Consider the following 14,388-nt stretch of genomic DNA (forward strand, 5'->3'; position numbering starts at 1 on the left):
CAACTTTTAATGATCGGAAATTTAATTAGTCACAAATATTCTTCCGGTCTTGGCAATTGTATTCCAAATTAATTCGTTTTTTAAATAATCACTTCTTATATAATTCTCGTATTTATTATAAATGAATTCTAATGAAAACGGTTTATTTCTACAACGAACGAGCGATTGTTTTACCTCTTACCAAATATATACGATTAATACAGTATGAAGAGTGCATTAATCTTAAAGGAATTTTTCGCTTAAACTTCGATTCGAAAGTTTTAATTTAAGCTTTCTCGGCGATTTTATTTTATTTAATTATAACTTTTATCAGATTTTTAAAAAATCGATTTAAAGCGAGTGAATTTATTTACGATAAAAAGTTTGTTTGTTTAATTACAGCTATCAATCTCTATCTACGGGATCCAAAATAGCTATTATTTTAAAGAAAAAGACATTATACGCTATTTGATAGATTCGTATTAAATCCTTTATGTCGTATCATTTATTGATTACTTCAATAAATGACACGATATTGTAAAATTATCGACTTTTATGATAAAAAAATTCTACGCCGGATCAACGAAGAATCTATTTTACAGGGCCACTGATTCTATTTTACTGCACGTCCCATTTAAATATGAGATAATTTAGCGAGGTGTTAATCGTGTTATCGACTTACTAACAATATTTATCGCTGGAGAATTCTGTATTTTGAATACTATCACAAAAATAAAGTAAATAGCAAGCAACAGTTACTACAGCTATTTTTGCTAAATTGAACTTGTTTTATCAAATAAAAAGCTACTCTTCGTCATTTATTTATTGAGAAAGTGGTAAAAATTTTGGTAAATTTCTCGTCGTAACGATTTAAAGAATGGTTTACGTGACCCAAAAACGTAATTCGATATTTACAGTTTCGATGAAGATATATATATCAAATATCCGTTTAGAAAATTATGGCTTTCGGTAATAAACGTATTCACCGTAGCAATTAATTGCTATTTACATGCATAGATAATGCTAACATATTAAATGTTAGTTTAACATATAATCATGCTAGCATACTAATGTCATCGGTCATATGTAATAAGAATTCAAGAAACATTGCAGAAACGAACTGTTATGAGGCAACACCTCACAATCTGCAAGGTTTAAGTTATGATTTCGATTAATTCCATTAAGATGCTCTTCTTTAAAATAATTCTTCTGTTTCTGTACTAAATGGTGCTTCTGTTTCTGTAGTTTCTGTACTAAATGGTGCTTCTGTTTCTGTAGTTTCTGTACTAAATACTGCTTCTGTTTCTGTAGTTTCTGTACTAAATGGTGCTTCTGTTTCTGTAGTTTCTGTACTAAATACTGCTTCTGTTTCTGTAGTTTCTGTACTAAATACTGCTTCTGTTTCTGTAGTTTCTGTACTAAATGGTGCTTCTGTTTCTGTAGTTTCTGTACTAAATACTGCTTCTGTTTCTGTAGTTTCTGTACTAAATGGTGCTTCTGTTTCTGTAGTTTCTGTACTAAATGGTGCTTCTGTTTCTGTAGTTTCTGTACTAAATACTGCTTCTGTTTCTGTAGTTTCTGTACTAAATGGTGCTTCTGTTTCTGTAGTTTCTGTACTAAATGGTGCTTCTGTTTCTGTAGTTTCTGTACTAAATGCTGCTTCTGTTTCTGTAGTTTCTGTACTAAATGGTGCTTCTGTTTCTGTAGTTTCTGTACTAAATACTGCTTCTGTTTCTGTAGTTTCTGTACTAAATGGTGCTTCTGTTTCTGTAGTTTCTGTACTAAATGGTGCTTCTGTTTCTGTAGTTTCTGTACTAAATACTGCTTCTGTTTCTGTAGTTTCTGTACTAAATGGTGCTTCTGTTTCTGTAGTTTCTGTACTAAATGGTGCTTCTGTTTCTGTAGTTTCTGTACTAAATGGTGCTTCTGTTTCTGTAGTTTCTGTACTAAATGGTGCTTCTGTTTCTGTAGTTTCTGTACTAAATGGTGCTTCTGTTTCTGTAGTTTCTGTACTAAATGATGCTAGTTTCTGTACTAAATAATTCTACTGTTTCTGTATTAAATGATACTTCTGTTTCTGTACTAAATGATGATGATTATCATCATTTTTCCTTTCTAATCGATTAAAAGGATCTAAAAGGTAAAAAATTTAATATCCCAATAGTCGAATTTCTTTTTATCGTATCGTACCTGCAGATCTCGAACGATAAAATGTCCTCAAAAAATTTGGTGAGGCAAAAATTAAGGGAGGAAAAGTTCAGTTAAATTTTTTTTAATCAACAACATATTAAACATCAATTCATAAAATGAAAAGTTTGTCTAACATTGTCTGTTTATTAAATATTTATAATTGCTAAAATCGTTTATAGATTTGTGGAATGATAATGGCGCTCGATAGAATACGGCTATAAAATTTACATTTTTCAAATAAATAAATTTATAAAAAAACTTTTTTATCCGTAAATTGTTAAATAAACACATTTTAAATTACTTTATTTTTAAATAAAATAAAATTTGAGCATTTATTCGCTGATTTGTGCTCTTACTTTATGATTTTTTCAAAGACAACCCATCAAAATTGTCTTTGAAAAAATTTTATCCATAAAATTTTACAAATATTTACAAAATAAATTGAAGTGTTATATAAATAGAATTTAATTTTAAAATGATTAAAATAGTTTATTAATTAATATTTTTGTTAACTAATTAATTAATTTATATTTTTGAATTTTAAAATAATTTCGCGTGAAGAATTTCAATATGCAGGTGTTGGAAACTTTGACGTAACCGGTTTAATCTATAATAAGGAGCAATAATAACACGTTAGTAATGAAAATTTCTTCTTTTATGTCACTTTTATAACAAAAAAATTAGGGAAAAAACTATCGATTTTGCTTAGTTCTTATTAGTTTAATTAGTTCAATCATTCATTAAATTTTTTAATTAAAAAAATAGTTTTATATTATTAATATGAATAACTTTGAATAAAAATTTCAAGTCGAGCTTTCACCATTATAAAAAGTTAACGTTATTAAAGAAATTTTTTAAATATTACGTCAATTTATCAATTTAATATTAGAAAAAAAAATTCTTAATAAATAAGTTTATAATGCTAAATTTAGAATTATTAAAATATAAAAATTCCTTAAATTTAGAGTTAATTTTATTTCATTTTTAAGCAATTATATTAAAGCACATATAACATATTTCATGCACGGTCAAGACAATTAAATTTTATTTGATTAATATTAATTTTAAAAGTTTTTAACTGGAGAAATTACTAGGAAATGCTTTCTTTTTTTAGTTTCTATTTTAATTTATTATAATAAGCGTAAATAATAATAATAATAATAAATCTTTTAGAAACATAATTTCTGATACAATATTTACAAATTAAATTAAACCGGATGTAAATAAGATCTAATTGACAAAATTAGGCGGGTGTCTCCATCGAGTTTCTAATGCGTTAAATTAATATTTTTCATCTCTGTGTCATTTTCTCTCTACTCCAGCGGTTCTCAACCTTTTTTCACTCGCGTACCTTCTGTCTATAGACTCGTAACACTAACCGATACACCCCTACTAGTACGCGTACCACCGGTTGAGAATTCACATCTACACCTCTATAATTTCATTTAAAAATATGAAATATTTATAGAATTTATTTAACTTTCGTATACACGATTTTTATATCTTTAACAAGCGCAAGAGACTCGAGAGAGACGAGTTGTTTTCTCTTCTTAATATTAAAATATTCGTAGTTCAATAGTAACTTACACAAGAGATCGTTTCTACATATAAAATCTTTATTTTTATTTATTTTATAAAGGAAAAAATATTTTTAATCGGTTCCTTAAACTTTAATAATGTTATATAATCGGTCATTAACAGGATCAAAGGCTTATTTTATGATATTTTATTAAAAATTATCCGGAGCAATAATGGTGTATAAATAATTCAACGTTGTTTAATACGCTTTTAGAATAGAATCTAATTTAAATATAATTGTAATTTTTATGACCAGCGATTGGAAATTTATAATATAAAACAGAATTTACCGATTTTTATTTTCTGTGATTGCTTTTTTTTAATTAAAAAATAGAATTATTATTCTACCCGTCAACGGGCCCGAACGAATTTTTGTGTTGCACTCTCGAATTGCAACCGCAAAAACAAACAGACAGCTTAAGAGATGGTTTTTCCTATAAAAATTGCTAATAAAAGTATATAAATTCATCGTTCGTAAATAGAAGATGGCGATTTAAATAGTTTCAAACTACTATTTTTTGTCGTTTAATTTCGATTACTGTAGGTGAGTGTCTATCTATCATCGTCTAAGTATTAAGTGTAAGAGAAATAGCAATGAAATATTTGCCTCTTATCTTCTTCTTTGCTAATTAATTACGGAATTGCTTTTAGCGTTGGAGATTAGAGAGAAAGATTTGCAATAATAGACAGAGAAAGTTTAAAACTCTTTTTTAAAAAATCCTAATATTATCAATTATTATTGCTGTTTCTCGTCAATTTGCATCGCGGTCGAAACGGGAGAGGATAAAAGATTTTAGTTCTTCTTATTGGAATTATATATACAAAGGGATCGAGAGAAGAATAGAGTGTCGGAATGCGCATTTAAAAACAATAGAATCAGGAAGATTCGTCGGAGATGTCGTCCTCGTTACACGTATCCAAAGCACTTTGCCTGAGTAGTGGGCGTCGTTTGATCGAACCGGAACCGGTTCGATCGGCAACTGTAGGTACTAGTAGTAGTGTGGCTTGATCATCCGTAGTGGCTTTGGTATCTCTTCCTTCGTCTTTTACCTTGAGGGTCAATGCTGGCCCCTGAGGGAGGTAGACGTCGACTGCTAGAGACTGGGTCGATTCTTTACCCGGAATGTTGTTAGGAACGGCCAGAGTAGTCGAGGGACATTGGGGAGAATCGACCGATATGGCTTGACGTTGAAGAGTCGGTGCTAAGCAGTTAGAGTCTCTTTGCGTGCTGGACGGTTGTGGGGTGCTGCTTAGCTGCAAAGGTTTAGTGTCTGCTATCTGTTCGTTGCACGTGCGTCTAAAAATCATTGGGTCGGAAGGACACTTCCTCAGAGCGTTTCTGTCCGAGGCGGTGGAAATGTTTCTCGAATCGACACTGTTTTGAATTTGCAAACTAAAATCGATGAGCGCTTGCGTGACGGCAGTTCTTTCGCGTTTTCTTCTCCTCGACCTGGAAAGAAATCTCTCCCAAGACGTTTGACTCGATCTCCTAGAAGATGGGGCAGTGCTAGATATAGCCAGATTTCTTCCTTTTCGTAGCCAGACCGGCACGATTTTGGCGGCGGTATCTCGGGCCTCGAAAGTCATTACACAAGCTGCGACGATGATAAATCCTCCGGTTCCCATTACTACCGGGCCTATATACGTCAGACTGCCCAAATGAGTATCTCTGCTCTCGTTCTTCACCCAAATGGTGGTGTTTCCTCTTTGCTCTTCCACTCTGGACAAATATTCGGAATAAAATCCGACCGTGGCCATTCCGGCGCCTATTACTAAAAGTAATACACCTACCGTCATGGCCTTGCATACCGTCCACAGAGAATTCTCCGCCATTTTGATTCTGACGGCATCTATCGTCCACCATTTTGTGCGGTTATCCGGATGCGTGTCACACTTGACCTCGCCTCCTCCTCCCGTTTCTATGGCAACTTGCGTCTCGACCATTCTTACCTGTGGGGAAAGAAGTATTTTATCCTTGCATAATATCATTCCGTAATGATTTATATTTAAACGTATAGGTAGACATACATATATATTTTAAGTGTTTCAAATGGGTCAACTGTCACCGAACCGTCTAGAGAACCTCCCGTTGTCATAGTAACTATCTCTCGAGAAAGTTGAAAAATCTCATAGTTTTATTACATTTTTATTCGGTAAGAAACTACGTTTAGAAAAGTAATTTGGGTGTTAACTTATCCGAAAGAGACGAAAGCGAGGGAGAAGGGGAGGGAAAAAATTGGTTTTATTCTTGTAGAGGGTATGAAAACATAGATACGTCAATAATTTGATTTTAATTTTCTAAGCAAACTTTTATTAACTCTATATAAAAATATTTTCCCTTCCTTTAAATAACATCTGGCAAGAAAGATAAGAAGTTCGCCCGAGCAAAATTCGAATGGAAATTCCCAAATGATTAAACGATTTTTCCAATTTTAATGGAAAAATGTAATAATAAAGAAGAAGAAGGACAAATTTTCTGCTTTAATTTTTATAAGAGAGTCGAGAAAGATATTTGTAAGAACATTCTAATATATATGATAATGATGGACGTGTCGGCTGTCAGCGGGTTGGCGACATCGAGTGGAGCGTAACGTCTTTTAGCTAAAAGTAACTAAAAATAGAAAATATGTTAATATTATTTCCGAATTAAATATTTAAAAAAAAAAGAACTGCACTCCAACAATTCTCGGAAATCCAATAGAAAAAAAAAAAAATAAATAAATAAAAATTCCGGCTTTGCAATTTTGGCTAGACTCGCCTAAATATATTGTATTTAGGTCATTAATATATTTATCCGAATAGCTAAATCGTCGTCGATACTACTTCGATTCCTTATCTAATTATATAATTTTGGCACGGAAAGAGGAAATGGAAGATTTGGCCGCTCCTCGTCGGTCTCCGTAATATTTATCTCGTATCTTACACATTAGCTTCGTAGATAGAGGAAGACAATCTTACCTTTTGGTCGACCGATTCCACCCGGTTACTTTTCTATAGGAAGGATTACGGCAGCCATTTTCCGACATTGCTACCGAAGCGTCAACCCCGAATCGATTCGACACTGGCGCATGCTCCAAAAATCGGATCGATGGAAACAGGTGGCGGTCGGACGAAACAGCGATGTCTAATGGAACAGTTGACGGTCCCGGTACAACTTTAATGCACTTACATTTGTGCCAACGCCTTGCTTATGTTTCGTTGTAACTAGGATTTTCTTTTATTTTTATCTTCTGTAACAGTTACGTTAAAGAACACGCTCTTCTCGGATAATTTCCAGCGTTATTCGCTCAAATTATCACTAATTAAACGCTCGACTCTATGCCTAAAATGGTAAAGAAAGGTCCGGAGAGGGGAGGTAAATGTTTTCGAAGTGTTCGATTTCCCGTCGGACGTCACATCGACCCGTTTTCGTATTCGTATTTTATGTGAAAATTTAAGCTTTGATATATGTTATTGGTTGTAGATCCTAGTCTAACGGCTGCGCTAACTTACTGTAAAAAATCGGGTAGACACGGAAATGACGCTTTCGACCCGTTTTTTAAGAGGAGACTTCGCATTGGACAAACTTTAAATGCGTTTATATTAAATATAAAGATTCGTATTACATTCTGTCGTCGTTCTCCATATTTTTCCTTACGTGGCGTGATAAAATTCTGTTCCTGTTTGCATTTCGTTTCGATATTTTCCGTAGATATTGCTGCTAATTTGCGTAAATTCCATCGAATCTAAACAATTTTATTTAAATTCGATTTTGATTTTTATTTAAAAATAACTCGAAAACACAAAGTGAAATGATCTTAATATATAATACAGTCTTGTGTAGATTAATCGGAATAAATTATTTATTTACTAAATATTTAGTGAATTCGCTTACTTTTTTTTAAAAAAACAAAGATAAATAGACGAGAAAATGGTGAAATTCTTCGATTGGTATGTAGATCCATTACGTATTTCTATTTTCGATATTACGTATCGTAGAGTATGTGAAACGACATCCAGGCCAGTTACTTCCACTTCCGTAATTTTAATCAATATTGGCTATTATTTCTGGCATTTTCTTAGCATTTTTCGGCTAACGAACATATATTCTGGTGCGGTGGAGTGTATTTTCTTTAAGTGTATTTCTTATAGTGGGGTAAGACTGGAATATTGATCCGGAGCGGCGATCAGCATATCTCTTTTATTCCCTGTCAGGATGAAATAGATGAAAGCCGTATGTAATAAATGACTGGTTTTTTTATACTATTATATCTAACATTACTAAATAAAGTTTATGTCTTCCAAAATTCTGCTATCTCGGTTTCTTAAATGGCATTTATTGCGGCACGATAATTTGTCCTCCCCCTTAGCCTATACTAAATTAATTCGACGACGATGGGAGTTATCCTCTTTTTTTACACGGATGATCGAATAAATTAGTCCTATTTCTGAAATCAAAATTACATTTCTATTATCGATTTCTGTAAACGAATACTCTTTTGTCCGACGGAACGAGAACAATTTATTTAAAACTAATGGATTTTAAATCGAAACTAATCACGGGCACGTATTACGTCACGTAATACGTCACCGCCGACGTAACGACGTGGATAGTGTTAGAAAGCCAAAAGTTTTATAACGAGTGTCAGTCACACGCGGCTTGTCTGACATTGTTTCGTATCTGCGAAATTTAATCAGGATTTCTTTCGTGCATACGATTATTAAAATTTTATTCATTGCTTTTGCTCTTTGGATATAGTTCTGGAAATCAATCATGACGACGACAACTTTCTCTTATTTTTATTTCTTTCCTCTGTGACCCCCTTTTTAATTCGTTTTATTCGGAATTTAAATTTAGTCCTCTCATAATTAAAAACAGATTTGCAAAGAAAGAGAGGAGGAAAACATGTTAATAAATAAATAAAGCAGCAAAACACTTCTAAAATAAATTTAAAAATTAATTAAAAAAAACTCTAAAAGATAATTTTTTAGTGGGTATTCCCCCTTTTTTATGACGAAAATTACAACTGCACGGGATCGAATTATCTAAATGACATTTTTTCTTTTGTTTTTTTCCCCCTTTTCTGAAAGGAAAAATCCCATTTGTAAGGATCTAAATGGATAAATATTATATATGAATAGCCAATATAACAAAATGTTTCGGAGATATTAAACGAGCACAAAGCACACGGTGGAGAGAGTCGGGTTTCGTAATAAGACGGTGTTTGTATGGCCGGATATGCGCGTAGGTCGGGCCATCCCGTTACCATGACAACAATTGGAACTAGCTGACCGACTGTCTCGGGGTCACACGGTCCGAGATTAAAGGAGGCGGCTAGAAAAGCAGTTGTGGCATAAGTGGATTTCTTACTACTCCCTCGGGTTCTCTCTCTCATTTACTAAAGTCTTCTTCGAGTATCGTTGTAATTGTTGTCAGTAACTTGTCTTTTGTTGTATAGTTGAAGGACTTTCTAAATACTTTTGTCACTTTTCGTCCTTCCTTCCATTTCTAGAGTAGTCTCCTCTAATTAGAAATATCGCTTCGGTTTTTAAATTTTTATTATATTCGCCGAGACGGAAAACGTGCCTAGATTTTTATCTAAAACTCGACTCTTTAAAATTAATGCAATTCCTAGAAATATCTACGAATATTCTCTCGCCGATAGACGTACGATCTTCTTGTTTACGTGGCAAGAACGTTAATAAAAACCAGCAAAAATTAATGAAACACATATTAAAATTATTTTTCTCCCTTAAATTTTTCACGTCTTAATCTTTATTAATCCGAACGAAACTTGGAATAAAATTGGAGCGTTTAAACGTTTTAAAAATAAAAAATTGAATATGTTTTCTAGTGTTAAATTCAGTTTACAAATTTCTCCGCGAGATGGCATTGCTTTTCCATAGTGTAGAACACAGGTTAACTCATTTTTCTGAATGATGTATTGTTTCGTAAGAATCGTGTATAGCGATATATCCAAGTTATAAATTTCCTAATATTTTGATCGTTTGGATATATGTATATGACTTTTACCAAAATTTCAATAAGTTAAAACGCATTTACATAAAATATGACATCGTATTTGAATTGGGGAAGTGAGGTATACATCAAATAATCCATTTTAAACTTTATAATCTCCTTTTTATTATTATTATTATTTATTTTTTTTTATTAAGAAAGTAGAAACGAAGAATCGCTATTATTCTATAAGAAAGTTTTTCGATTTATTTATTATTTTATTTATTTTAATTTTTGCCGGACGTCTTTGGATAAATGCAAACAACACCTTATTATCTGGAGCAATCGCGTATAAGAAAAGACAGAAATCAATATTCGATTTACAGAAATCACCCATTTTCTAAATAAGAAAAGTAGAAATTCGTATTTCCTGTTTAATAAAGCTCCGTTTTCATATTTTATTTTATTTTATTTTTTATTTTTTCCTTTATACTCGGTGAAAGAATTTTCCTTCAAAACGATGGCTTTAACAATGCATCGAAATAGAAGTGAAGCATTTTAAAACCATTAGATACTTTCTAGAAAAACAAGCTATAAAAATTCTTTTTAATTTTCTTTTTATATTATATATATATATATATATATATTTCATGTAGAGATATAGTTCTGTGAAAATTAGAATTTCAAAGTCGGGTTATTCGGGACACGCGATGCCAGGTTAGATTCAACATGTTCCAGAAAACTCGACTTGTTTTGGTATAAAAGGCAATGCCATTATTCAAGTCAATAATAATCGATTTTTTGCCTTTCATCCTTTCTCAGCTTCTTTAAAAGGTTATCTACTATTTGAAATACTGTGAAGTTTGTAAAATATTTTCTACTCTCCATATGAATCTCGCATAAAAAAAAAGACTCTTCTTCCTAAGGAACATTTCGAGTTTACATCGAATCGAATAAAGTACTGTATTTTAAATATATTCACTGTAGTTACGTCATTGTTAGCTTGGTTTTTGGATTTTTTGTTTTTATTGTATTGTATTATGTTTATCGAAGACGAAGATATAATTTTTATAACTGCAATAGACAATGGCGTTTTATGTTTCCCAATGATTTATTACAAGACACAGAAATGTATCTATCTATATTTACTCGATTATTGTTTATGTATGTATCGACATTGTTGGCTTAACCTGGAGTTTGCGTTTGTTTTTTTTTTTTTTTTTTTTTCTATATTCTTAAATATAACATTTCTGAAAAGGGGATGAAATATTGGCTATTGCTGGAAACCCTATACCAAATGCATTTGAAAAATTCATGTTTTTATTATAGCAGTACGTCAGTTTCACTATTCTCCCTCATAAAATCATACGTGAATGGTTCGGCATCATTTCACGATTGTTATATTTGACAAATATTACAATAAACGGAATTCTTTCCTGCGGTTGTTAACACTTTCTAAAGGAGAATTTTATGATAAGCGATGACTATAAAACAATAATGACGATTCTATCTGCGATTCGTATAATTTGTGGCTGCGATATATATAAGAAGAATACAATGGTTGCACTTTCTGTGGGCCGAAAAACACTCCGAATACGAACGTCCATAGAAAGAAAATTCGGTCTTTTGGGACAGATTTTGACAATATTCTCGAGAAAGATTGAAGTGTAGTGATTCCCCAAAAGAAATTGAAGTCAAAGACTGAAAAATGATCTCTATGTTTCTACATTCGCGATACATCCCGACCTAATAAAGTGTTTTATATAGAATACAAAAATGAAAATTTTATATTGGTTTCCTTTATCGAGTGTACGAACCTTTAGATTCGGTTTCATTTTTAACTGGAGAGTGTTTAAATGATTAATGCGATCGTGAAGCCATTTCCAGGAATGGCGTCTATCTAACTTTTTTTTATTCTTTTTTTTCAACTGAATCATGCGGTAAACTTTTAAGTATTCCAGAACTATAAACCATTTTCTTTAATATAAAAAATTATATATTTTTTGGATTATTCGGAGATTAGTATTCTGCAAATACTAACATTTTTATAGATGGATAAATTTAATATGTAAATGATAGCGATATTCATGTTACATGATGTAATTTCGAATTATTCATTATTGTTCGGCATACCAATAGAGAGAACTGCCTCCAATTGAAACAACACATGGAAGAGATTAGCATCCAAAATAAACGAACGTGTCCAATTATCCAAACTAGTGTTCGCTACAATAATGTCCGCTCCACTAACTCGATAGGCGGCTTCTTCCTCGGGGTCCTTATCCTTTAGCCATTAGTTAGACCGCGTTATAATAATTCCAAATAGAACTCTCTACAGAAAATACAATTGTCGGAATATTTTTTGCTGAAAATTCTAATCAAATCTATATTTATTATCTTCTTTATCTCGCAATAAAAATATTTTTCCAAAGCAGAAATTTTCTCGAAGGAATATTCATTGATTACGTGGGACATTCCCGTAGAGTTTGTCAAAGAATCGTTGTCCATTGCCCCGAGCCAGAAGTTCGTTTCAAAAAACGACGTCTCTCATTTTAGTTTCGAGTTGTACAAAATTCTTTGGATCTTTCAGTTTGACTTTTGCCTTTTGGCGACGTTGGACCAACGATTTCGATAGAGAATAAGAAATAGGCTTGAACCACTCTTCGTCTTTACTTTTCGACTTGTGTTTGGTCGACGCCGAACAAAAGGAATAATCCAATTCGTAGAAATAAACTTGAACTTTTATATAAAAAAGTAAATATATATATATATATTTCTTCGAAAAACTAACAATATATCTTCGTGTTTACTTATCATTTTGCGAAATTCAATTCTTTCTCGAGATGCGTGTTATATTTTTATTCAAAACGATCGACGATCCGAAATTAATGTACAGTTAGACGAATCTTCACATATTTCTTACCTCTTTATATATATTTACAATGCCATAAATTAGTTCTAAAGTCAAACATATTTCTGTTTTATTAAAAAAATACCGAGCAAGATTCCTCTGTTCCGTATCATTCTATATATGTATAATATAATATAAAAGAAAATTCTACTAATATTATCATAAACTTTCGACTTATATAAGCACGATGCAATAGGATACAATAAAAAGCAGTTATCTGGAATTGTCGAAGAATTTTTACCTGAATAAATATTTATTTTAATATTTGTTTTCTAGTGTGTCTTAATACGAGAATCTACCATTTTTGTTCTGTAATTAACAGTAGACAATTGTGATTATTTGAACGTGGTCGAAGCGATAAGTTAATTATTTGACGATAAAGTAAATAAATATTTGGGCTTATCTTATCGTTTATTTAAATTTTATCACATATTTTCTAGTTAAAATAGTGACTAAAATGGAGTCGTTACCTCTCATCGTAACACTCGAAAGAACAGAATTTTTTTTATATATAAATCGAAAGAACAGAATTGTTACACCATGTAAATTGATCGCCGAAGGGAATTCATTTTACAATTTTATAATTGTAGTTAGGATCAATTATTAAAGTCAATTATACGAGAATAATTCTATTCATAAATCAGTTTAAAAGTTTCGTAACATAATATATCATTAACTTAAACAAAAAAAGATATATATATATATATTATTAAATCCACTTTAAGTTTTTGTTTTATAAAATTTTAAAAACTAAGATCAAGTTACTATTAAATTGTTATTTTATTAACATGCGCTTAATCTCTATAGAATAGTTTAACAATGAATCAAAGAGAAACGCCACTTTGGAGCAGAAGATCCGATAGGAATCGAGCCAAGGATATCCGGGAATCAGATCAAACTTTAACGATAAGATTGTAGACTTAGTAGTAGTGTCAGCATCTCTCTTTCCACGTCTATCCAGGATAAGTTACAATACCACGAACGAAAATGTTTTATACAATAAAATTAACTTTTATTAACTTTAACCGATTTACTAATATTAAATTAAATTTTCTTCGTATCAATATATATATATTTTAGTACAATAATAATACATCAAGTACAACATATGTCTTTTTTATTAACATTCATCATACAAAACACACGTGAATATTACGACTTCTTCCTCCACCTTTTTAAGTATTCTTGGGGTCGCTTGGCCTCACGTGATCTGCAAAAGAAAGAAAAATAAAACAGGAATGTTAGAGCCTTGATCGATGTCAAAAATGTCTTTTAATTTTCTATCGATTTGATATTTTTGACTCGGTCCCTTCTAAACTATTTCTTTGATGTTCTCTTTATACAAACGAGGTTCATGCACCGTAACGATTTACGGTTATTCGTATACTTGGGAATAAATAAAATATAACAATTTAATGTGTTTCGGTTCGGTAAAAACAGATTTAATGTCCTAATATGTTGACGACACGTTTCCAATGTTACGTGCAATAGCGATTCGTCACCAACTTCTGCCATTTTGGTCTGTATATTTTATAATACATCTCACCGACTTTTATTTATTTATTTATTTAATAGTTAAACACGTCGCTTACTTATTTATCAAAAGAAAGCTAAATTTATACAGTAAAAAAACCAGTAAATTAGCTTTTTAGATGTAGAGTGGTGCTTGCTTTGATAAAGAATTAAAGCCGTGATTTTGTTATAAAAATATATATTCTAATTACGATAATTAGAATATATATCAGTGCACGTTTGAACTATACGTTTATATAGCATTTTTATTATTAGAATA

The 14,388-nt window shown here is 31.5% G+C and overlaps 3 protein-coding genes across 3 annotated transcripts in view; all 3 read right to left on the reverse strand.

Moving 5' to 3' along the window:
- Nucleotides 1-1,174: 1,174 nt before the first annotated feature.
- On the reverse strand, nt 1,175-2,992 carry LOC136975201 (uncharacterized). The gene is made up of 3 exons (XM_067270237.1): nt 2,959-2,992; nt 2,049-2,112; nt 1,175-1,991 (listed from the first exon to the last, which is right to left on the reverse strand). The coding sequence occupies exons 1-3, from the start codon at nt 2,990-2,992 to the stop codon at nt 1,175-1,177; spliced, it is 915 nt and encodes a 304-aa protein (XP_067126338.1).
- Nucleotides 2,993-4,276: 1,284 nt separating this feature from the next.
- Nucleotides 4,277-6,795, reverse strand: LOC136975177 (uncharacterized). Its single transcript, XM_067270213.1, has 2 exons — nt 6,706-6,795; nt 4,277-5,697 (listed from the first exon to the last, which is right to left on the reverse strand). Exon 2 carries the CDS (start codon nt 5,689-5,691, stop codon nt 4,624-4,626), a length of 1,068 nt encoding a protein of 355 aa, XP_067126314.1. The 5' UTR covers nt 5,692-5,697; nt 6,706-6,795; the 3' UTR covers nt 4,277-4,623.
- A 6,901-nt stretch (nt 6,796-13,696) lies between these two features.
- The window catches only part of LOC136975085 (uncharacterized), a 46,864-nt gene continuing 46,172 nt past the window's right edge, over nt 13,697-14,388 (reverse strand). Inside the window, exon 2 of the mRNA XM_067270085.1 lies at nt 13,697-13,806. The gene's annotated coding sequence lies outside the window, so the exon portion shown is untranslated. The remainder of the gene's footprint in view (nt 13,807-14,388) is intronic.

This window comes from Centruroides vittatus, unplaced genomic scaffold (assembly GCF_030686945.1).
Source record: "Centruroides vittatus isolate TY-2023 unplaced genomic scaffold, ASM3068694v2 contig_364, whole genome shotgun sequence".
Lineage (NCBI taxonomy): Eukaryota > Metazoa > Arthropoda > Arachnida > Scorpiones > Buthidae > Centruroides > Centruroides vittatus.

What these genes read in the sequence shown, in the direction of transcription:
- LOC136975201 (XM_067270237.1), bottom strand. Translation starts at nt 2,992, where the DNA reads ATGGTGAAAGCTCGACTTGAAATTTTTATTCAAA. An exon ending in ACTTGAAATTTTTATTCAAA is followed by an intron (nt 2,113 to 2,958) that starts GTTATTCATATT and finishes TTTACCTTTTAG; the next exon opens with ATCCTTTTAATCGATTAGAA. An exon ending in CATTTAGTACAGAAACAGAA is followed by an intron (nt 1,992 to 2,048) that starts GTATCATTTAAT and finishes AGCATCATTTAG; the next exon opens with TACAGAAACTACAGAAACAG.
- LOC136975177 (XM_067270213.1), bottom strand. Translation starts at nt 5,691, where the DNA reads ATGGTCGAGACGCAAGTTGCCATAGAAACGGGAGGAGGAGGCGAGGTC.